Source organism: Chanos chanos, chromosome 4 (assembly GCF_902362185.1).
Source record: "Chanos chanos chromosome 4, fChaCha1.1, whole genome shotgun sequence".
Lineage (NCBI taxonomy): Eukaryota > Metazoa > Chordata > Actinopteri > Gonorynchiformes > Chanidae > Chanos > Chanos chanos.
The window spans coordinates 20387027-20409072 of NC_044498.1; the positions used below are offsets into that span (position 1 = coordinate 20387027).

Below are 22046 nucleotides of genomic sequence, written 5' to 3' on the forward strand. Positions count from 1 at the left end.
CATTTCAGTATTTCAACACATAACACTCATCTGTTCATGTTCTGTCTAGTGGACTTGCTGATATTGTTCATTAACATGTCATTGAAAGCCATGGAGTGCATTTGTCTTAACCCAGTCTGTCTTCAGTCTGTCAGGCCATTAAAAATTAAACCCTAGGTATTTGCCTCGGTGTCAGATTTTTTGGTGGCACGCTTTACCTTTACAAGTGGGCCTGTCTTTATCATCTGTGGTGTGTCAAGAACCGCACTAAACCTTGTCCTCATTCTGGAGATCATCTTTCCTTGGTCAAGATAGTGTATGTTGGTGTCGTGTCAGAGAATTACAAACTTTATTTTTTTTTCCCCCCAACTCATCTGTGTTTGGAGTGGTTGCAGTGTTCCTTATTCTTAGTTTAGAACTGTACTATTTTTAGTCCCGATTGTTTGCTTTTTGTGGTGTGTGAATAGTCTTGTGAGGTTTTGTTTTTCATGCATGCGCTCCTGGTGAATAAATTTAATGAAATTGAATGTTCAATTCATCTTCCAAAAAGATGTTTTCGTAGATTGCATGCAATTTACCGTTACTTAAATGTTCTGTGCCTCTCCAAATTTTGCCTTGTTATAAGAATTTTACACTCTGCTGTATATATATTTACAAGTAATTTGTCAGCTTCTTTGAAGAGAAGTCATGAGTTGAACTTAAATGCCATCCTCTGCCTTTATAGTCTGGTGAACAAAAGGAAACATCCATGAAAAAGGAGTCTGCATCCAGTGCTTTCTGGAATGTTTTCGAGCCAAGTGCAGAAGTGCAACTTGACCAAGAAAAAGGGAGGAAAGATGACACCAGCCATGGTAACCCAAACCCCAACCTACAGGAGAAGGATGGAACAGACTTGCTTCAAAGGGAGGAAAATTTGAACAGAAGGGACAATGTTGCAAAGATGCAGCAGACAGGAAATCCAAAGAGGTATGGGGGTTTCAGTTTTAAAGTAACAGACATCTGGGATAGCAGTTAGTACTGTTGTGAGTTTTAAGTCATTAAATTTATTCATTGACACAATACAAATTTCTGTGTCTTCAGTCAAGTACGCTGAAGAGCACATTTAAGATTTGCACATAAAAACAAACCTTAAATGCAAAGGCAGGTCATTGCAATGCCTTTGTAATTTACCATCCTTTAACCCTTGTCCAGACTATGTGTTGTGAAAGCTGGTCTAACCACCACTGGATAACAGATCCGGATCTTATCTATTATATTTAGAAATTTAGGATTTTGATCTCTTGAACTGAAAGTTATTTCAGTGTCAATGATTGTGAGAGTATAGGATGTTTTAGAGTTAAGCAGTTGGTGTGTCTACCTCTCTACTTTTTTTTTAAAGGTCCTTATTTGTCTTTAAAAAAAGTTTGGAGAGGATAGCTGCTCTTTTAATTTCTCCCTTCCTTATTGTAGTAAGTGTTTCACAGAGGAGAGAATAGGGGAAGAGACTTATAGCGTGGTTTATTTGGAGTCATGTAACTGTGACTGGAACCCAGATTACCTTCAGCTGAGTCTATGTATTTTTTCAAAAAGGGCATTTGAGGATGAGTGACAGCCATTTGTTCAAGGTGCGTGTATTACACCTTCACAGAGGTGTCACTTCTGGCAAGGGGCGTTCCTTCCTAAATACAAATATACAAATTCTACAAAAAGTGCGAAAGAGTCAAAATCAGCAAAGAATAATTGCTAGTAAACAGAGAAGCATGTATTATAAACATGTTTAGAAAGAGAATGAAAGGTTGACATAATTTTCAAAAAGTGGAACAGCAGAGAAGTTTATGGGTCATCCGTAAAATAGTATTTCCCAATAAGGTATTTAAGTCATAGCAGGAGGTGAAATCAGTGTGCTGACAGAACAAAAACCAGGGCAATACCAAGGTCTCTCCCTCTCTCTCTCTCTCTCTCTCTCTCATTTCTCCCTCATCTCTCCACGGAGAGGTCCACTTATCCATTTGTTTACAGCGCCCTTCAAAACTGTTGTTCAACTAGAGGAGCCTGCCTAAGTCACGTCCACACATGGGAGTAGTGCCAAAGAGATTAATGTCCATTTGTAGTGTCCTTGGTGTAGTGTCCAGCAGCATCGACTTCTGTTCTTCTGAGCCGGTCGGAGTCTTCACTCACACATAGCAAACGTGCTCTATTGCTGAATATCTAACAGAGATCTGGTCTCCCAGCATTGACAGGATCACAGTGCATGAAGAGGAGGAAGAGGAAGAGGGGAAAGCTGTAGGTAGCCAGGGGATCCCACTGATACCTGCCTTGAAGCAGGATAAATCCACCCGGCATGTGATCCACCTTAATGGAGACCTCATCTCAGTATTTGATGATAGTTCTTTAAGTGAGGTGTCTGAGGAAGAAAGAAGGTATATATGCAGTATTAACTCTCTCCTTTCCTGCTGAAAGACCAGTTTTTGCCGTTTTATATATACACAAATTGGAAGAAAATTACAGTGGTTTTCTGGTTGATATTCAATAATTAGGTGTGTTGTTTTCACCAGTGTGGTAATGTTGATGGGGAAGTTAATCCTTGGTCACTATATGGGCTCATTTTGGCAGTTATATTCTTGGAATTATATGGGCAGTGCCACTTTTCTGATTAACTTCTTCTGGGAGACAAATATTGACCGTTTTTTGTTGTTTATCACTAACTGAGTGATGGATTTACACTATGAATAGTAGTGAGAGATTATACCTTGCTCTGTCTCCTTTCAGAACAATTTTTACCCATTTTACAGTTAACACTTGCTTAAACATTCACTGTTGCAGCCAAAGCCCTTAATGGCAATGATAAATGGTAAGTCAGTATGGTTTCGGTTACATTGAAACTCAGTGCAATGTTTGATTCTAAAAACTGAGGCTGAGGTGCTGACAAACACCGAAGCATGCATTAGCATTTTAATGAGTCCATGTATCCAAAAAGGGTAAACATCCCCTTTACATTTTTTTTCAAAAGATACTGCATTATACCATCAATCCCTAACAGTCCCTAATGCTATACCCATCTGACTCCCAATGTATTGTTTGGTGTGTTGGGTTTTTCAGTCCATAGGGAAGGATGAATGTAAGCCTAATAATGAAAAAAACCCTAATTTTATATCCCTTTTTTCTTGTGAAGGTCTCCATCTTCAGGTCCTAGGAGTAAAAAGGTAAACTTTTATTCTTCAGTCAAAATTGAAAACTGTGCCATCAATTGTTTAACAGCAGCCTAGCACACCATGAAGATCGCACTGCAAAAATAGTGGTCATTCTGCTCAAATTGTAGCAGATGCCTCTGAGGAAGCTTTTGTTGTCCACATAAGTACCTGTATGCGAATTGCCCAATAAGACAACTGGCTTGCCTGACAACAATCATTGTTTCATATGAACGACAGCTGATAATGGTAACATACGTCAGTAAGGCTTGTCATAACTGTCATTAGCCTCTGTGAAAGCAATATGGTTTACAAGGTCCTTTGAGAAACACCTGTATGCTAACAATATATCATATTTGATATTTGAAAACATTTTATCGAAATAAGGCTCTCTTTAATAGTTTTTGTGTAGTGAATGGATAAACTTACATTTATCCACAACAGTCATTTTTTGCCATGTGTATAAATCTTGTAACTGTCAATATTTAACAACACAAACTGATTTTGTGCTCCAAATTTGTGGCGTCAAAAGTTTTAAGATCCTTTTTCTCACTATATATATACTAGGGGTGTAGTGATTCACCGATACGAATCGGAAACCGGTGCAACTACATCAATACGCTGACCCCTGGATCAATCTAAATGTACCATGAACTGGTCGATGGCCCAAATCTAAAGTTACGAATCGGTTGACTGAAACTTTGCTGCTAATTCTACTTTAGTATAAACTAAGCTGCTGCAGGAGACTCACTGATCAAACATTACAATTAATGTTACTTTCAAAATAATAATGACTCATTCGCGAATAAATCTGCACAGGGTCCCGTGTTGACCTTTTACCTTGTATGAGAGTAATGTTAGTGTTGCTTGTGAGGTAAAAACAAGAACATGTCTGACAATGCTGATACGGTTTACAGTGCACCATCAAATCTAAAATCTAAAATTTTGAAAGACGTTTAGATTTTATAAGAAGAAAGGAAAATGAATGTCTACATTAAACAAATGTTAAGAACTGTATCAGATTACATTGTATCGCATCACACCAAATCAAATCGCTGAATCGTTATAACCAAATCGCTGATTGTATTGGTGAATTGTTACACCCCTAATATATACCATTCAAATGTTTGTATTTTGTTTCTAGCTGGAGGCTGATAAAGAGCTGGAGGTGGCAGAGGACTTTGATGATCTGACCCAGTCTTCAGACACTGCAACTGAGGAATTAGACAATCCTGTGTCAGGCTACCATCATGCCTCTCTGCTTATCAAACAGCTTGATTCCTGCTCAATAGGTAAACAGGCCCTCTGTGAATATTCCTTTATAATACAATACAGTGTGAAGGCAGCCATAGAAAACTACGGATGTACTGACCCTACCCTGTTTCCTCTACCTGTAGACTCCGTAAGCATGGTTAAACTACAGAACATGTTCCATGAGTATGAGCGCACTATCCACCGTGAGCGGAGCCGTTATAGCCGATTGGTGGATAAGAATGCACAGCTAGAGCAGGAACGAAATGAACTCAAGCTCTTATTGGAAGAGACCAGAGACGGCAAGTCCAATCTGGAGCACTTCAGGGTCGAGCTGGAGATAGATCTCAATAATCTTAAGTGAGTCTGTGTTTCACTGCTATTCTCCATCCATCCATCCATCCATCCATCCATCCATCCATTCTTTTGGCATCAATTCTTCTGTCGTTATTTGAGTGTAGAGTGAATTTCTTCCATCTTTTTAGCCTTTCATTTCATTCTTGCGTTATGTGCAAAGAGGTGTTACAAGTGTTGCCTCTTCTACCACCTTGACTTCGGAAAAGTTAACTGCTTTAAAGTACTTATTCCTGCTGCAAGGCCTCCTGTTGGACGCTTGTACTGATTCCGTTTTATTGGTTTTACTGGAATTGGGGTGAACATGAATCTATTTCTCATCCTGTTTTTTCTGTTCTTTTAGATTTGTACTGAAGCAGGAGCAAGAGAAGCACAAGAGCACCTCCATGTTGTACGAAAAGACCCGGGAACAGCTTAAAAGAAAGGAAGCACAACATCGTGCTGAGTCAGAGGAGAGGCAGAAGGTGGAGCTTTCCAGGAGAGATATGGAGCTGGAAATGAGGGCTCTGGTTAACAATATAAAACAGGTGACACAAACTGAGCATCCAAAAAAAACTTATCATTTAGCTTTAAGAGGGTACTCGCTGAAATATTTTTTGAAAAATATAAAATGACAGGATGTCACAATTTGAGTATCTTTATTTATGATTTATAAATCAATGAACAATGGATTGCTTCCCATTTTTTACAAAACAATGCTTTGTAATTTTATAAATTGACAAAGAATTAGCTGCAAAGCAAACAAAGATATTTTACCTTGCTTTTTTGCACTTGCTTTCTTTTGTTGTCAAAAGTCTTAAAATTGCACAGGATAACTAGTAGTTAGTTTACCAAATTGAAGGTCTGTGTAGACCAGAGGCAGTCGTAGAATTAGTTTTGTGTGTGTATGTCTGTGTGTGTGTGTGTGTGTGTGTGTGTATGTGTGTGTATGTTGCCTTTTAGCTGGAGGCAGACAGGAGTGAGTTGCAGCGCCTGCTGGCTCACGAACGAAATGCCCGCGCTCTGCAAGAGGAGCTCCTCAGCAGCCATTTGCGCAAGCAGCAGGACATCGAGGAGGAGAACCTGAAGAATCTCAACAAGAGTAATGAGGTAACCATGAGTAACCATCAGCTGCATGTTCAACTTTAAAAGGCCACTCAACCCAAAAATTCAATTATACTGTGTTCATTTTTCAGTGCTAGACATTTCAACACTGTTTGGTTGTAAACAACATGCTTTTGGAAACATTAGAAAGGGCTTCTCATCTTGTATTATGTCATCACTAGCCGTTTTTCTTCGTCAAAGCCAGGAAATTTCATGGAGACTGATAGGACTGTGAAGCAATTTCAAGTGATGCATGAAACCCTACCTTGCAGTTAGACACTCGTACCAGGCACAGTCAGTTCCTTACTATGACAGAAAAAGAATAATATTTACTTGGCGTTTCCACTAGCTGCTCAGTGTGTATTCTAACATAATTTATCATAACTAGCATAATGTCTACCAGTATCCCAAAAGTCAGTTTTAAAATGATTCTCAAATGTTCATAAACTCATAAAGGTCTTGCATTGATTTGTGTACTTAATGTCAAAATGCAAACAACAAAAATGTGTGACAAAAATTGCATCAACATCTGTCAAAATGGGCCCACAAATCAAAAAAGATTAACTGCCCTTTAAGTTTGCTTGGTATCAAGCAGAATTGTTAATCTGAAGGTTCCTAATTTTACTGGATAATTCTTTATTCACTTCTCATTGAAGTGTAAGGGGTATTTTGTATCAGAAGTATGATGTTTATAGATGAAATAAGATGCGCCTTTAAATACTCACTTAAGTTTTATCCTCTGGAGGCTTTTTTATACAATCAGATATATGACTTACTGTGACATTGTGTCACTATGGTGTTTGTCTTTCTTTATTCTCTTGAATGAACACAAAGGCTGTGCCCCAGCTGACAGAAGCCAGTGACCGGGAGAAGGAGCTGATCCAACAGAGCCATGCTCTTCAGGAGGAAGTGACCTCACTGCGGGCTGAGTTGGAACGCATCCGCTCCAGCGCCCGCCAGGAGGAAGCCCGCATCTTAGAGGAGAGAGACACCCTCCAGGAGCGTCTGGAAGATGCCCGGCGTGACCTCAAGCTCAGCGAAGAGGCTTTAACCCAGACGGTTTTCCAGTACAACAACCAGCTCACCACACTTAAGGCAGAGTGCTCAGTGGCCACCTCCAAGCTTGAGCATGAGCGGCAGGCACACCAGCAGCTGGAGGCCGAAGTGGAGACACTGCGGACTCGACTACAGGCAGCACTGCAGGAGGCAGAAAAGTGCCAGGTAAACCTGGATCCATGACGTTATTCAGCCCAATTTGCTATAGTAAAAGTATATTTTGATGAATAAATTGTAATAATAATAAGAGTGTAGTGATGCTGTCTACACAGTCATAAGGGCTGTCATAGAGAGATTGATATTGAATGTATTTTCAGTGTGTGTGTTAGTGTAGATTATATGTGCTGCTTTTTGGGCTGACATCTCATGACTCAGCAGTGAAATGTTGGTTTTATATCCTTGAACTGACCTTGTCAGAGGTATCAACAATTGGTACAATTGGCCTTTTCTCATACAGTTCTGCTGCACAATCTGCATACCAGTCTTACAGTGTTGGATTTGCAGGGATTACCAGAAATAATAGGACTGAATGATACTCACCATGTATTATCTCTTGAGCCTAGATCTTCATTAGCATTAACTGATATAGGCTCTGCATTTAAATCCTTCTCTCTAAATCCTCCAGCTGTGAACCATTGTGAGGGCATTATGAGGACATTTAACCGTGAGACAGTTTAACCACCATTTCTATTGAGCTACTCTCTGTTGGTTTGTGGCAGGGCAGCACAGTAATGAAGCACATCTCTGTTGTTAAATGCTATTTGTTCCTTAGTGTCATAGTTGTCATTGGAAAACATGGACCTGTCTTCTGTGTAATTGCTAACATGCGCTTATACTTCTGAAGTTACATTTTCAGTACAAGAATTCAATACTTTTGACTAATGTCTCTTAGGAAAGGAAATATACTTTGTGAGGATCAATATTGTAAACTTACATTTGATTATTGTTCGAGTATTGTGGCTCACATTGAGTTTTATCCACTGTGTGTCTATTTTAGAAGTATAGCAACAGCCCTGTGAAAGGAAACTGGCAGATGAGCTTTCTGCGCATCACTCGCTGGCTTTAACTGACATTTAGGAAGTGTACTACCTTGCTATAAAACAGCAAAAATGGGAAAAATGCGTTATGATGCCATAGACTGTGAGTGAATTTAATGGTAACCTGGGCTTCAATTGTACCGCTGTTGGCAGGTGGAGCGCGCTGAAGCCGAGCGGGCCCTACAGCGGGAGCGCAGTGAACACCAGTGGGTGCAGGACAAGCACGTGGCCGAAACCAACACTCAGCGTAACGCCGTCCAGTCTCTCTCACAGAAGCTTGGCAAGGCAGAGGCTCGTACCAACAGCCTCGAGAACGAGTGCCACCACATGTCCATGGCCCTGGTGGAGAAGGGCGTGCTGATTGAGACCCTGACACGCGAGCGGGAGCAGGCCCAGGCGCGGGTGAAAGAACTAGAAGGGGTGCTTCAGAACGAGCGTGAGCAGGCAACCCGAGCAAACGCCAGGCAAGAGGCCACGCAGGAGAGACTGGCCCAGGCGCAAAGCGAGACGGCACTGCTCCGGCAGCAGCTGGAGGAAGCCCAGAACAAAGGCTCTGCTAAAGACAAAGCCGTGACGGACGTGCAAGAGCGATTCAGTGATATACTGGCAAAGTTGCGCTCTGATGGAGAGGAGAGGATTCAGCTGGTGGAGGAGAGGAGTAAAGAACTGGCAGCCAAGAATGCCGAGCTCCGAGAATGTAACTACAGACTAGAACAGGAGAAGACCGAAAGGGAGGTGGGTGAACTTACAAAAAAATTCAAATTGGACATTTTCAGTTTTTCAAATACGTTCAAATTGAGTTTTCTATGTATATGTCCGATAACATTTTTCTTAAATTTTTGTAAGACAAAATACCAGTCTTGTTTGATCGTCAGTCCTGTACGTCAAAAGAATTCCACTGATACCTGTTGTACTGCTCTTTCAACCACAGGCCTCTATGAGACAGCTGCAGCAGGAGCTGGCTGACTCTTTGAAGAAGCTCTCAATGTGTGAAGCAAATTTAGAGGTCAACACCCGCTATCGCCGTGACCTGGAGGAGGAGAAAACACGCACACTACAGGACTTGGAGAGATTAAAAGGAAAGGTGTGTATGTATTTAAGTCATCTAAGAGAATCACCTTTCCAAGTTGTAGATAGGCTCATTTACGTTTCGTGTTATTTGAGTCTGCGAGATTGTTTTGTGGTGTGCGGCACAGAATTTTACGCTCTGGTTCAGGTGTGACTGATCAGCCACGGTGCACCAGAGGAGTTTATCGTAATAGAGCAAGCATGAACCGGTGCATGTGTTTTCAGTGTAACAATCTCTCTTTTCTGTCTGTAGTTGCGAGAGGCTGAGGAACAGAACATGCAAGCTGAGAGAAAAATCAGCAGCTTGAGAAGTAGTCTAGACGATAAAGAACGTGAGGTTATTGCTACCTCTCTCAAACTGCAGGAGGCTCTGTCTTCCAAAGAAGCTACTGACCAGACTACCAAGCAGCTGGAAGAGGCTATCCAGAGGTACAGACCATATGGTTCACTCTTCTTTTTTTATTGACGTTTGCATCATCCATTTCCTTTATCTCCTTTATCATATGCTTGTAAGTGTCCTGCTCGGGGAGTGAGCGGCAAGTCTTCTCTCACACCCTGTCATGTCAGGGCAGACGCCACAACATTATTACTTTTAACAAATTTAACAGAATTTGTATGAGACCAAGCTCAGCATCTTTTGCACTATTGTACTAGCTCCACATATGCAGCTGCACGTAGCAGACGTCTTGCTTTTGTCTCAACTTAGAGCACCTTCAGTCAGCTGCCAAAGACATTTCCTACTGTGTACTATGTCTCTTTTCAATATATTTATCTTTTTCACTTGATACTTTCAAAATAAATTGGTAAATCATTCAGGTTGATTTATTTCTCGTGACAGATGCATTTGATGAGGATCTAGAAAACTCCCAATTCAGTGTTTATCAAAATTTAGAGTAGTAACTGGACTTTTTTCCGGTAAAAAATGTTTCAATCAGTGAGCGTCAGCATTTACTTTTGCATGTTTTTGTGTTTTAAATTTATCTCTTATTTCACATTTGAAATCAAGACTTGATATTTCTTGCTCTTGCTCCAGTTTCTTTAGTGTCTCAGTATAAGTTATTATGTTGTACCTTTGTAGAATAATTTATGAAGTAGCTTTTCAAAGTAAATGTCCAGTGTAATCCATTCATTTGTGTTTGCTCTTGATGCAGGTAATGCATTGCAGTGATTGTTCAAAGTATTCAAACGCCAAGTTAAAAAAAAAAGAAAAATCTTTGTCCGACGTAGGCTTCCCGGTAGTGTTTGGACAGCTCAGAGTACTCAGATTAATCTGAAAGGCATGGAGAAGCTTCAGCCAAGAGCACAGATGAACTGCTCTGTTACTCAATCAGTATTTAGTTTCAAATCATGACGTAGATTGGGACTCATTATTTGGACAAATATTATTTTGATCCATTATTCTGACAGTTGCATCAAACAACTGCATCAAAATGTATCAGTTTAATACATTTTTGAATCATGGTGTAATCTAACAGTTTTTTCCTCAGTAGATGCCAGAAATTGCTTAAGTACGTAAGGGTGTCTTTACAGCTCATGTAAAAGCGTTTGCTTGTGTTTGTTTGTAGGACTTGGTGTATTATTCATGTCAGCATAGCGGGCTGTTAACTGGTTAATGTGCCAGAATGTTGATGGCAATGAGTTAATGTGATTATGACGTCACTGCAGGTTAGAGATTGAAAACGCCAGATTAGAGGCAGCTACCAAACAGCAGACCAATCGTATTGAGGCACTTCAGAAAGGCGCCCAGGAGGCTGCTGTGGTGAGTACCAGCTCCCTTTTTGCCAGTTCAGGCCTCTGAATTTCAGTATGTCTCACACTTTCTTCATTCAGAAATCTTTTCGCTAATTTATCATCCAATTTAGTTCCATATTATCATCTCTAGTTTGGTGCTGTGCTGAGTATGAGAGACCAGTATGTATCTTATCGTGAAAAATAAGGAACATTGAAGCTTACATTCAGGGCTGGTAGTAATTCAAGAATAACCTACCAGGACAATTTTACATCATAAGTTAAATTTCATAGTTGTCCCACTGTTGCTTTTCTAATTTGAAACCTTGTACTTAATTGATGCTCACTGTAGCATATGCTGTAATAGGATAAAATACCTCAGTGAACTCAGTGTATAAGTGTTCTTCTTACAGCCATCAGACTCATCACCTGGACATGGGGTTGGTATTTTGTGTTGTTGTGATTCTCGTAACTTCTCTTCTAATTTAGATATGCTTTATCCAATGGTTCCTGAAAGGGATGCCCTGTAGTTCTCTCCACACACATGTACACACACACACACACACACACACACATGCACACACACACACACACACACACACACACACACTCAAATGTACCAAGAAATTCATATGCATGACAATTGATGTAAAGGTATTTGATATCTTCCCTATAATATCTTTTACTCTTCTTTCTTGGGGGTGGCCTCTATTGACTGATTTCCATTTAGTTGAATATCAACAGGTTCATTTGGACTGGTGTTTCTGACATTTTTTATAAAGTGGTTTCTGGGTCCTTGACTACTCTCATGTCAAACTGTAGTGCATGCAATTTTCTCATTAAACACTGTTTTAATTTGAATATTTTTGGCTTTTAGCCTCCACTCTCTCCTTCCTTATATGTAATTCTGTGTTATTTGGGTCTGCTATTAAAATAATTGAAAACTGAAATGTACTGGTAAATGAGCACAGGGACTCACTCATCTTTGACATTTCGTGATGCAGTGTATCTCGTAGTATAGATGTATGCATCTGGTTCTGATATCCTTTAAAGGTATGCATGTTTCAGTTATATGGTAGCTCTTTTAATAGCTTACCTTCAAAAATGATCAGTGGGTTCCCATAAGAACATTTTTATCTTGTATTTCCATTCGTGACTCAAGACAATGATCCAAGACAATGAAAGTAGGCAATGATGATGGGCAGAACTGGAATACAGTTACTGGGTGTTCTCATTGGCTTTCCTACAGTACTGCACTCTTTCAAAGTCAGTAGGAGCTCACAGGAAACAGCTATTGACTTTTCTCAAAGAATAGTCGTTATTTAAGGATGTTATTAATTTTAATACAGCGGAAATTTGATCAGTGTAGTACAGAAGCACTGGTATGTAATGCACTGCATATGTTGTTATCAGTGGTCTTAAGAAGAGTCAAAGCATCTAAAGAAGGAGAGCATGGAGCACATTGTCTCATCCTTTGGATTTCAAAGCATTACCATATCCCAACTCATATTTTTGCAGGTCAGGAATCGTTTGGAGGACTTGGTTGCAAACTTACAAAGCAGCAAGATGTCCTTGGAGGACCAACTTAATCAACAGGTTGGATTCTGACTCGTAAAGGGGTGGGGGTTTTTTTCTCATTGAAAATTGAAGCGATTTGTGATCACATGTTACTTGTACTTGTGGCTCTCCATTCAGGTGCAGAAGCAGCATGTGCTGTCCAGCAACGCCCACGACTCACAGACACTATGGGAGGAAGAGCTGAAAAGCCGTTCTCGGCTTGGCTTACGACTCTCTGAGCTGGAGAAGGAAAAAGGAGAACTTCACAATCTTGTAAGGATGGTATAAGCTTCAACATATGATATCCAGTGCCCTAAAAAATCATTCAGCATTAATGAAGATGAATTAGATCCTGTGTATAAAATAGATCATGCAGTTATTCTGTTCGGTTTTAATTCACAAATACTGTTTTCTCAAATATAGATATATATGTATATATATCTCAGATATGACTGGCATGGACTGGTAACTCCTAGACTGTACCTAGATTGTAATAAATGCACATAAACTTGTTTTCCCTTTTACCGAGTAATCCCAGAGATTTCCAGCACACAGTTTTTTAATTGTATCTTGATGTAACAGATGGAAATCGAGAAGAAGAAGGTGAAAAAGATAGCAGAGCAGAAGAAGTCAGTAGATGCCCGGCTGGACCAGGAGATGAAAAGAAATTCTGAGCTACAGAAAGAGATGTACAGGTAACTTTCACCCCACTTAAGTGCAGCTTTAAAGAGCCCTACACTTCTGAGCATCTGTGCTGAACGTTTCTCACACATCACAACCAAAGAGAATGGAACTGCTGGTTATCGCTAGGGCTGCCATCCAAAGCTTCCTGTCCTGCACTTTTCTCACAGAACTGCTATTTTTTGCTTGTTCTTAGTCACCTATGTCAATATGATCAGGGTTTGTTTGTTTTTTTCTTAGAGCAGCTACATTACAGATGCAGCTCCCACACTCACCTGCTTTACCTACAGTGTAATGTAACTAAGCAGCCAAAATACAGACAATGGTCTGTTGACCAAAAAAGTCTAAATCAAAATATTTATGTTCTCAGTAGAGCAGACAGAGTAGAATTTAGAGCTTGAACACATTGAATATATATAGTTGAATATATATACACACACACACACACATATATATATGTGTGTGTGTATATATATATATATATATATATAAATGTATCTCAACACAGTGACAATGCTTCACATCACATGTGTAAGGATAGAAATGAGATTGATATCCAGGGTCAGTTGTATCAATTTTCATATTGTGTCACACAGTCAGAGACTCAAATAGCCACTCTACTTGACGTTTTGACGTGCTCACCCACTTGACGTGCTCACCCTCTTGTGGTCTCAGCTTGCCGGTGACCTATGTTTAGTTCTTTTTTTTCTGTAGGAGTCCAAAATCAGAATATTTCCTATCCTAAACCCATAGCTAATGTTCTGCATTTGTAACACTGTGACTAAATTTCAATGCAGTGTCTAATTATCACGAAATTTCGAAACTTCTAAAAGTTTGACAGCAGAGGAAGTCTGCTCTTTTGGCCTCAGGTTGGCTGATTTCTATATGTGAAATATGGAAGAATATTTAAAAAACATTTTTGTACTGCGGTTGTGTAGTATTATATTTTCTTCAGTTACAGTGATTTACCTCACTCACTGACTGTGTATATTTGTGTTGGTTCTACAGGTTGAGGACACTGGTAAAGACTGCTAAAAAGAAACTGAGGGAACAAGATGGTGCTGAGCTGGGATCTCCCCTGACCAGTCTGAGAGGAGACATGCTGTACAGACAAAGTGAGGCAGACGGTGCTACCAGCAGGTTGAAATCCAAGGTATTTTCCCTCATTAATGTCTCTCTGTATCTATAACCTCAGTGAGCTGAATTTTTGCTCATTTCAAAATATTGTTTTAGAATTTCCTTTAATGATTTAAGGTTCTTTGAAAGAGAACAGAGTTGGTAACCACAAGATCAGATATCATGTTGCTTGTCACTGTGCATTGGCTATTGTTCTGTAAAGGCCTACCAGGGTAAAAATACACAAATGTCAGTCATGACAAACCTCACAGTCCATGTCACAAGAGATGGTTTTCTGTATTTAACTTTCTTTGTTTATTTATGTCATATTATTTGGTCTCACTAAAATATCACGATTTGCAGTTTCTAATATCATTTGCACATGTACATATTATTAATATGTGAACTACGAACACCCTACTGTCATGTACAAACTGTCAGATTCAGGTCCGTGTTTAGAGGCGAATGTAAACATGTGATCTGTCAAACTTGGCAATGTCCATGCCGCTAGTTTATTTGTTCTCCGGTGCTTAGTCTGTGACATTTCTATTGTCAACTCTGTTTCCAGGTGGATGAGCTACAGGTACAGTTAGATAAGGAGGTCTTGCGCTGTTCCAAGCTAGAGGAGGTCAATGGACAGCTTAAGGAGCAGCTCTCCTCTCTGAAAGGCCTGAAAAGCAGTCACGAGCGGATGGAAAAGAGCAAAAGGCAACTGGAGGAGCAGCTGTGGAGCATGCGTCGGCAGTTGGAGGCAGGTGTGATGGATCAAAGCCAGGCTGAGGAGTACCGTCGCCAGACAGAGGAGAGGGCACGCCAGGAGATCCGCCACAAGCTGGAGGAGGTCAACCTGTTTCTTCAGGTACAGGCTGGACTGTATTAACTTCTCTTCATTTGCACTTGCCCAGCTCATACGGAGCCATTTTAGATGGTTTGGACAACATATGTTCATGATTTGTTATTCTCAAAAGGTAGCACATCTTAGTGAAATTGGTGCATCTGAGTGTCCAAGTCAGACTTGAGATAAAATAAAGAAACAGGACCCATATTTTTAAACAACTAAAATAAAACCGAAAACAACACATTACACATCAACTTCAGTGCAAACGATGAGTGTGTTTTTTTTTTCTACAAAAGGCATCCTTCTTATAATGGAGACAGCTGTGTAAATTTAGCCTAAAGACAGACATTCAACGCATTCACCAGGAATCTGTTAAAGTAATGAAAGCATTTTAAACATTATTATGTAACAGAGGTGCCAGTGCATTTCCCCCATCACATAACTATACCAAGTAACCATAAACATAATTAGGGATGTCACAAGAATTGATCCTACAGTATCAGTAGTGCCGAGTCAAAATCAATACGACAGTCCTATCTGACTATCTTTAAGCAGAGGAAGAACTCTCTGACGCTGAGAAAAATGTGAGAAGAACAATACTTGAAAATGGTGCACAGTACTGCTTTTGTAGCAGTATCACTGCAAAACACCCCTCGAACAGAGGCTTGTACGACATTTGATGAGCACTAAATTACCTTACTGGTTTAGACTAATGTGACTATGTCAATAAATATTGACTACTGCTTACACTTGGAGTTTATGTGTAAACAGTTCCTAAGATTTGAAATCAATATTGTGTCTTTTTTTTTCTTCAACTTGAAGCCAAGATATATACCACCATTTTAAAACTGTCATTACCATAGGCTGTTGTATCTTTCGTATTTTATTACTGTTATATCCTTTGTATTACTAAAAGGAAGCACAATACTAATTACTTGAAAAATGGAGATACTCCAAAGCTTCTGTTCACTGTTAACTGTTCAGTACTTGAAAGCTACATACCTTTGTTCTAGATTTTTTAATGTTCATACAAAATTGTTTTGATAAAGGCCATGATGGGATGTCTGCTTTTGCCGTGGTATCGAATCAGGTGTCGAGAATCATTGAATTTCACAGTTGTTAGTGTTGATTACCAAACATTCCTGCCCAATATCAACATTTTAAGATGCAAGTTTCCAAAGCAGAGTGTTAGTTTTGACAGAAGTCAGATTAGGTTGTTGGAGTTGGCTCTACAAAAACAGAGAAATGATGGTTGCGAGTCAAAAGTCAATGACAGTGATGTATGGACACATTTAACAGGATAGCTTCTAAAAACAAAACAACGCCCTCAAAAATGACCAGAGAACTCCATCTTTGTCTTGGCTGTACATCATAAGCTTCACAAAGCTGATATTTTTGCCTTTAGGGTCCACCATATACAAACCGAGGTCAGCTTTTAATGATCTAAAAAACGTGGACTTTTTAAGGAGTAAAGAGTAATACCTGGGCTTAGTCTGAGTCATCTTTTACTCTTTTTCTGGAAGACTTTATATTTAGAGAAATTTAAAGGAAGTCTTCAAACCACACTGTCTGCTCCCATCCCGTCTGATAAGGTCAACCATCTCGTGGGAGCAATTGGATTTTATTATTACTTTGTGTGGTAGAAAAACAGCCAAGAATTGCAAAGCCACTATAGGCTGTAGGCTAAAACAGATTAGTTGGGCTGGATCCTTCCCTTCTTGAAGAATGGTTCAGTACCCCAGCAGATCAAAACTTGCAGCGTATTCTGTATAAGTGTATTTTGCAGCTCTTCTAAGAGCAAGGAATGGCTCAACTTCACTGTACGTAGTTTATTGCAATGTATGCAGATACAATGTCCTGATTTTTATCGCCTGTATTGTGCCTTACATTGTCATTTCTTGTTTCAACTAGCAGTCGTGACATTTTGGTATGAGGAGCTTGATAGGCGAGGGTAGTCTGATTAATAGGCCTATCCGTTGTTTCTGGCGGTGGATGCTAATTTTACTGTGTTGAAACTCAGCTATCAAAGAGAGTGGAATGACTAGCCTCTGCACACACATCAGGGGTAGGTGTGTTGACAGATGTGGCGAAAGTGAACTTTTTGGTCTCTTTGCAAAACCATATGTGTGGCATAAACTAAACACAGCTCCTAATACCATCCCTGTTGTAAACCATGGTCGTGGTAGCATTACATCTTGGGAATTATTCACAGTTTGCCTCACATTTCACTGGAGTAACTTGCGCTAAAATTGAAACAACTTATGCATTTAAATTCATACCACTTTTCGTGTTGTGTAAATATGTATAACCGACATTTTTTGATTTGATAATTTTATTATTAATTTTTATTATTATTTTCAATTTCATTTAATGTTATCTTTGCCTGTCCCTTCTTATGTGCCATAGCTGTTGTCTAGAAACTAAATCTCATAACCTCCTTCCAACTGTAACGTTTTTACTACATTTTACATTTTTTATTAGTGTTTTTTTTTCCATTGAAATGAATAAGTGCCCTATATTTTTAGTCAGATTATAAACAATTACTGTAGAACGATTACTCGTTCATAAATTCTAACACTAAATAATTGACCTGTGCTCATTGCAAGTGTACTTACCTTAAAGGAAATGAGTCCTTTTGTATTTGGTTGGACAGTATTTTCAGTCTTTTCTAAATAATGGGTAGAAAATTCTAATGTGGCACGTATTTGTTTTTTTGGCCTCCAGACACAGGCTGCATCTCAGGAGGCGTTAGAACAAATGAAAGCTGCAAATGAGGCCAGCCAGCGGGCTCAGTTGGAGCAACGTATCAAGGACTTAGAGAGTGAGCTTGCGCGCCTTCGGAACACACAGCAAGAAAGCATTGGCCGGCGTGAGTCCGTGCGTACCGAGCTTGAACGTTATCGCCAGCTGTACGCTGATGAACTATGTCTCCGCAAAAGTCTTGCAGCCAAGTTGGACAGGTGAGTGATTTGGTGAAACCCTGTGTTTTAACTCACACAATGTCCATCTATGTATCTAGATCCTGTCCATGTGTCTCCATTTAGCAGTGACATCTATGATTTGCTTCCAGCTTAAAAAAAAAAATTAGGTATTGGTATGTAATCACAAGCACACACCAGAGAAAGAAAACTTTAAAACAGACAGGTGCATCATATGTTCCCTGTGGCCAGGCTACGGACTCACAGTTCTGTTCATTGCTACATTAAGGATACACCTACACTATGTTGCTATACTAAGGATGTCTCCATAGCCAGAAATGAATCATCTGCAGTAATAATTACTTAGTGTTTACTATGGTAGAAAGCTTCTTTTACCAAACCTTCTTTTGAGTCTTTCATAGACTGCTGTTAAAGATTAGCATCAAAACTGGGCCTGAGCAAAACCATCTGAGCCTTCTATTGCATGTCCTGTAATTTAGTGGGTACTTTGTGTCAAATGACCTTGCGCCCTCTGATTCCAGGGCCAATGAACGGCTGGCGGAGGCCAACACTAAACTCCTCACTGAGAGGCAGCGCAGCAAGTCGCTCATCACAAGTAGCATTGTCAACAGCAGCCTCGCTGCTCCCCAACTGGACATGGGTTCTCTGGGATCAGTGGGGATGTATGGGGCCACATTGGGACCCCTAAACAGTAGTCTGGGCCTGGGATCACCTGTCCTGGGTTCAGCTGGGGAATCTCACAACAAACGTGTGGAGACCTACCTGGCAAAGGTGAGCTTCAGTCAAGACATGCCCGGCCTCAGCGAGAAAAACTCATTTAGATTTAATCTGTAATGGATTAAAAATGTCAGGAGCAGGCTTCAAACAGCTGTGACATATTTCCACCCCTAAAATGGTCACTGTGCATAACATCAGCTGTTTCAAATAAAGAATTGGAAAAATTAATATTAGCATTTCAGGTCTATTTCTTGACACTCCATGCTTTCTCTCCTTTTATACAACTGTGGGTTTCCCAAAATGCTAACCAATATTTTCTCTTCCATTTCTTCCACTACTACTGTTCTCTTTCATCCCTTTGGTTTTTAGTCTCCTATAGCAGGCTGTGCACATAACTTCTACTGTTTCTTGCTCCTTCAGCTCCTAGCTCAAAAGTCTGTCTCTCACCTCTCTTCTCTTCAGCCAGATTCATGATCAGGTGTGTAGTTATGTGTAGATCAGACTTGCCTCTTCTGTCTGCTTTGCCCATCTTGTAATATGCATTAAAATGATGTGATAGCACAGCACTTTACATTCACTTTCTGTTGCTTTGTTTGGCTGATTATGTTAAGACCAGCCTAGCTCAAGTCTCCTGACTGCGGTGTTGTGACACTGCAGGGTTGTAACTGAAGACAAAAAATGGATTCCCAACTTTGTTTTGCATACCCTGTTGCACTACTTTTCCTGCTTGCATGTTGATCCCTTGAATATCTAACCCCCTCCCCACAAGTGTAGTCACTGATGATAATTTTTTAAGATGTTTGCACTTGCCCTCTAGAGTTATAACACGTTTGAAAGCGTTAGCAGGATTTGTGCTATTCTGGTACAGCTTTGTATGCTTTGTACTTTATATGACTGTTCAAGCCACCCACATTAGTCATCCATCATATCACATCGGCATCACTATGCTGCTAAACAAACACAAAACAAGGCAGCTGGCTCATCACAAAAGGGGAGACCTCGGCACAAATAGTTTGCACAGTTTGATACCGCACAAAAATCCTTGTCACAGCTGATAAGAGAACTGATGATGATGGAAAAAGAAGTTCACTTTGATTCAGTTTAAGTCATTGTGGTGAATTAACATTCACCAGTTTTCTTTGTGATTTTACATTTTGAACGAAGACCATATGAATACAGTTCAGTTTTCATCAGGCAAATTTTGGTTGCAACAACCAATGACACCTGTTAGTCGCAATACTTAATTTGCACTGTGTACTACAACAAATGACTATGTCAGCAAATACGCAAATCCAAGCTAGCTCTCCTTTTCTGCAAGGAGCACTGCTCTGCTGTCAGATAAGCAAGCAATGTTGAGGCCAGGATAATCCAGCCCTAAATGATGTTCCTTTGTCTTGCTTCTCAGAATATGAATGATAAAGTGTCAGTGAGATCACAAACTGGCAAGAAACATGCTAGGCCTTTGTGCCTCTCTCACTATTTACCAAAAATGGTTGAGTTGAGAAGTTGAGTTTCAAAATGGATCATCATTGGTGCGGTAAATCTGTGTAGTTTTATAACGTAATGTAACAGCATTGAAGATCAGTATTTCAAATGAGATTTACAGAAGAATTAAAATTCCAAGTGTTTTGGTCTAAAAATCACCTGAAGCTAGACAGATGTGCTGATAAGAGTTAAGACTGCTGCATATCTCAGAAGGGGTAAACCCCTATATTCCTCTTTAATGTTTATACTTAAACATCCAGCAATATTCCATTAACTGTTTAGTTTTATCAGTAGCTCATCTCAGTGTGCAGACACTAGCCCAATGCATTAAACTCCCTGTTGCTAACCATGTGAAGCTTAAGCACCGTCCACAAAAACATTCAGTTGACCAGTCTCTTTGAATGACTACGGCCTATTGGCCACTTTTTGTGATCAAATTGTGATTTGTTCATACTTGTTATACTACAACATTCTGTTTCTTGTTTGTTTGTTGTCTTTTGCAATTTGAAAGTACAAGCTGTGGAATAAATGTACTCTTTCAGCTGACAAGTAAAGTCAGCACAGAGTGCGGATTTTTAGTCTCAACACTGAGTTGTTCAGGGACATTTGGCAGTAAGCTGTGTATTGGAAACCTTAATCAGTCAGTCGCTCTGTAGTACATTATCTGCCTTTTCCCTCCATGCTGGTTTCTAGATGTGTAATTGGTTTATGTTCTTGTACGTATCTTACCATTGTGTTTAACAAACCACAATGTTATGCTTACTGGTATCTCTATGTGAAAAATATTTTCAACCTTGTCTCTAACATACATGGACATAAATGGTGGTTCAGTTGATTTTTACTGATGTCTTCTGCCCATTGTAGATGCAGACTGAATTGGAGAAAAATATATCAAAGGAGTTGGACTATGGTGAGCAATTTTGCTGCTGCCTCATTGCAGACATCTGTTTTTGGTCATGGCATTGTTGGATGTCATTTTAACACTACATCCACCTTCAGTTAAATAGTTCCATATAAAAGCCACGTTCCTCCATGACTTGTCATAAATGCATGTGTATTAAATTTCTACCTAGTTTTCCATTTAAAAAATCACAAAAGAAATAAGAGTGTTTTTCATACTAAGTAGCCTCTTTATTTACCACTAAATCCAGTTAGCTTTTGAACACAAGCACAGATTGCTCTCTCTCTCTCCTTTGGACCCATCCAAACTTGCTATTTCTGCTTCCATTATCATTTCCAAAATAATTTGTAGACAAGAACCCAATTTCCTGTTCTGTGTCACCAAGAAGGACCTTGACAGATTTTCTGCTCGCGTCTCTGTCTCACAGCTACAGCAGAGCTGGAGGGCAGTTCAGTGCGTATGTCTCCCGTGGGCTCGGCCAGTGGTTCTCAGAGGAGCCTGAATGTGGAGCTTGACCCAGTAAGCAGGGCTACTCAGCAGTACCTGGAGGTCCTCAAGAAGAACCACATGATCTGACTTTACCTGTTTACTCAAGGACTCCTATCCAACACAAGGACTATGAGTGACTTTACTTCCTAAAATGCACACGGTACATTTTTAACTCTGCAGTTTTATAGTGGTACACTGCCATAACAATATTGGGGAGCATTCCTTCTGGAAGCAATCACAGTAATAGCATTACAATCATTCATGTCTATTTTTTTTAAAAGAGTTGAACAACTCTTGAGGCTGTTTACAGAAGTAATTTGTTTTGTGTTACTGTTTGAGTTAATTTAATAGCTAGAAGCTTGGATCTTTATCAGATGATGCTAGCACCAAGGCCAAAGTAATACCACTACAATTCAGTATGTATTATTTGTTCTGGCTCAGTGAAAGTGGATGGACAGTGCAATTTGCATTTCAGATGCTCAGGAGCAAATGGCACTAGTTGTTTTCTGTCAAGTGTATGTAATTACATTGTCCCTGAAGCCATATGAACATCATTGTGATGAGTGTATAATGCTCAGTGCAGCTCCAAGTGTTGGACTT

General features: G+C 39.8%; 1 protein-coding gene across 1 annotated transcript in view; it reads left to right on the forward strand.

The window, feature by feature from the left end:
- The window catches only part of ankrd26 (ankyrin repeat domain containing 26), a 41218-nt gene extending 19468 nt beyond the window's left edge, over positions 1-21750 (forward strand). The window contains exons 25-46 of the mRNA XM_030772166.1: positions 704-945; positions 2190-2378; positions 3131-3161; positions 4291-4438; positions 4544-4757; positions 5095-5278; positions 5694-5840; positions 6669-7055; positions 8081-8662; positions 8859-9011; positions 9249-9424; positions 10661-10754; positions 11137-11163; positions 12242-12319; positions 12419-12553; positions 12863-12975; positions 13970-14114; positions 14646-14936; positions 17640-17875; positions 18376-18625; positions 20921-20966; positions 21385-21750. Of these exons, the coding sequence (XP_030628026.1) occupies positions 704-945; positions 2190-2378; positions 3131-3161; positions 4291-4438; positions 4544-4757; positions 5095-5278; positions 5694-5840; positions 6669-7055; positions 8081-8662; positions 8859-9011; positions 9249-9424; positions 10661-10754; positions 11137-11163; positions 12242-12319; positions 12419-12553; positions 12863-12975; positions 13970-14114; positions 14646-14936; positions 17640-17875; positions 18376-18625; positions 20921-20966; positions 21385-21533 (4017 nt within the window). The 3' untranslated portion in view covers positions 21534-21750. The remainder of the gene's footprint in view (positions 1-703; positions 946-2189; positions 2379-3130; positions 3162-4290; positions 4439-4543; positions 4758-5094; positions 5279-5693; positions 5841-6668; positions 7056-8080; positions 8663-8858; positions 9012-9248; positions 9425-10660; positions 10755-11136; positions 11164-12241; positions 12320-12418; positions 12554-12862; positions 12976-13969; positions 14115-14645; positions 14937-17639; positions 17876-18375; positions 18626-20920; positions 20967-21384) is intronic.
- The last annotated feature ends 296 nt before the right edge of the window (positions 21751-22046 follow it).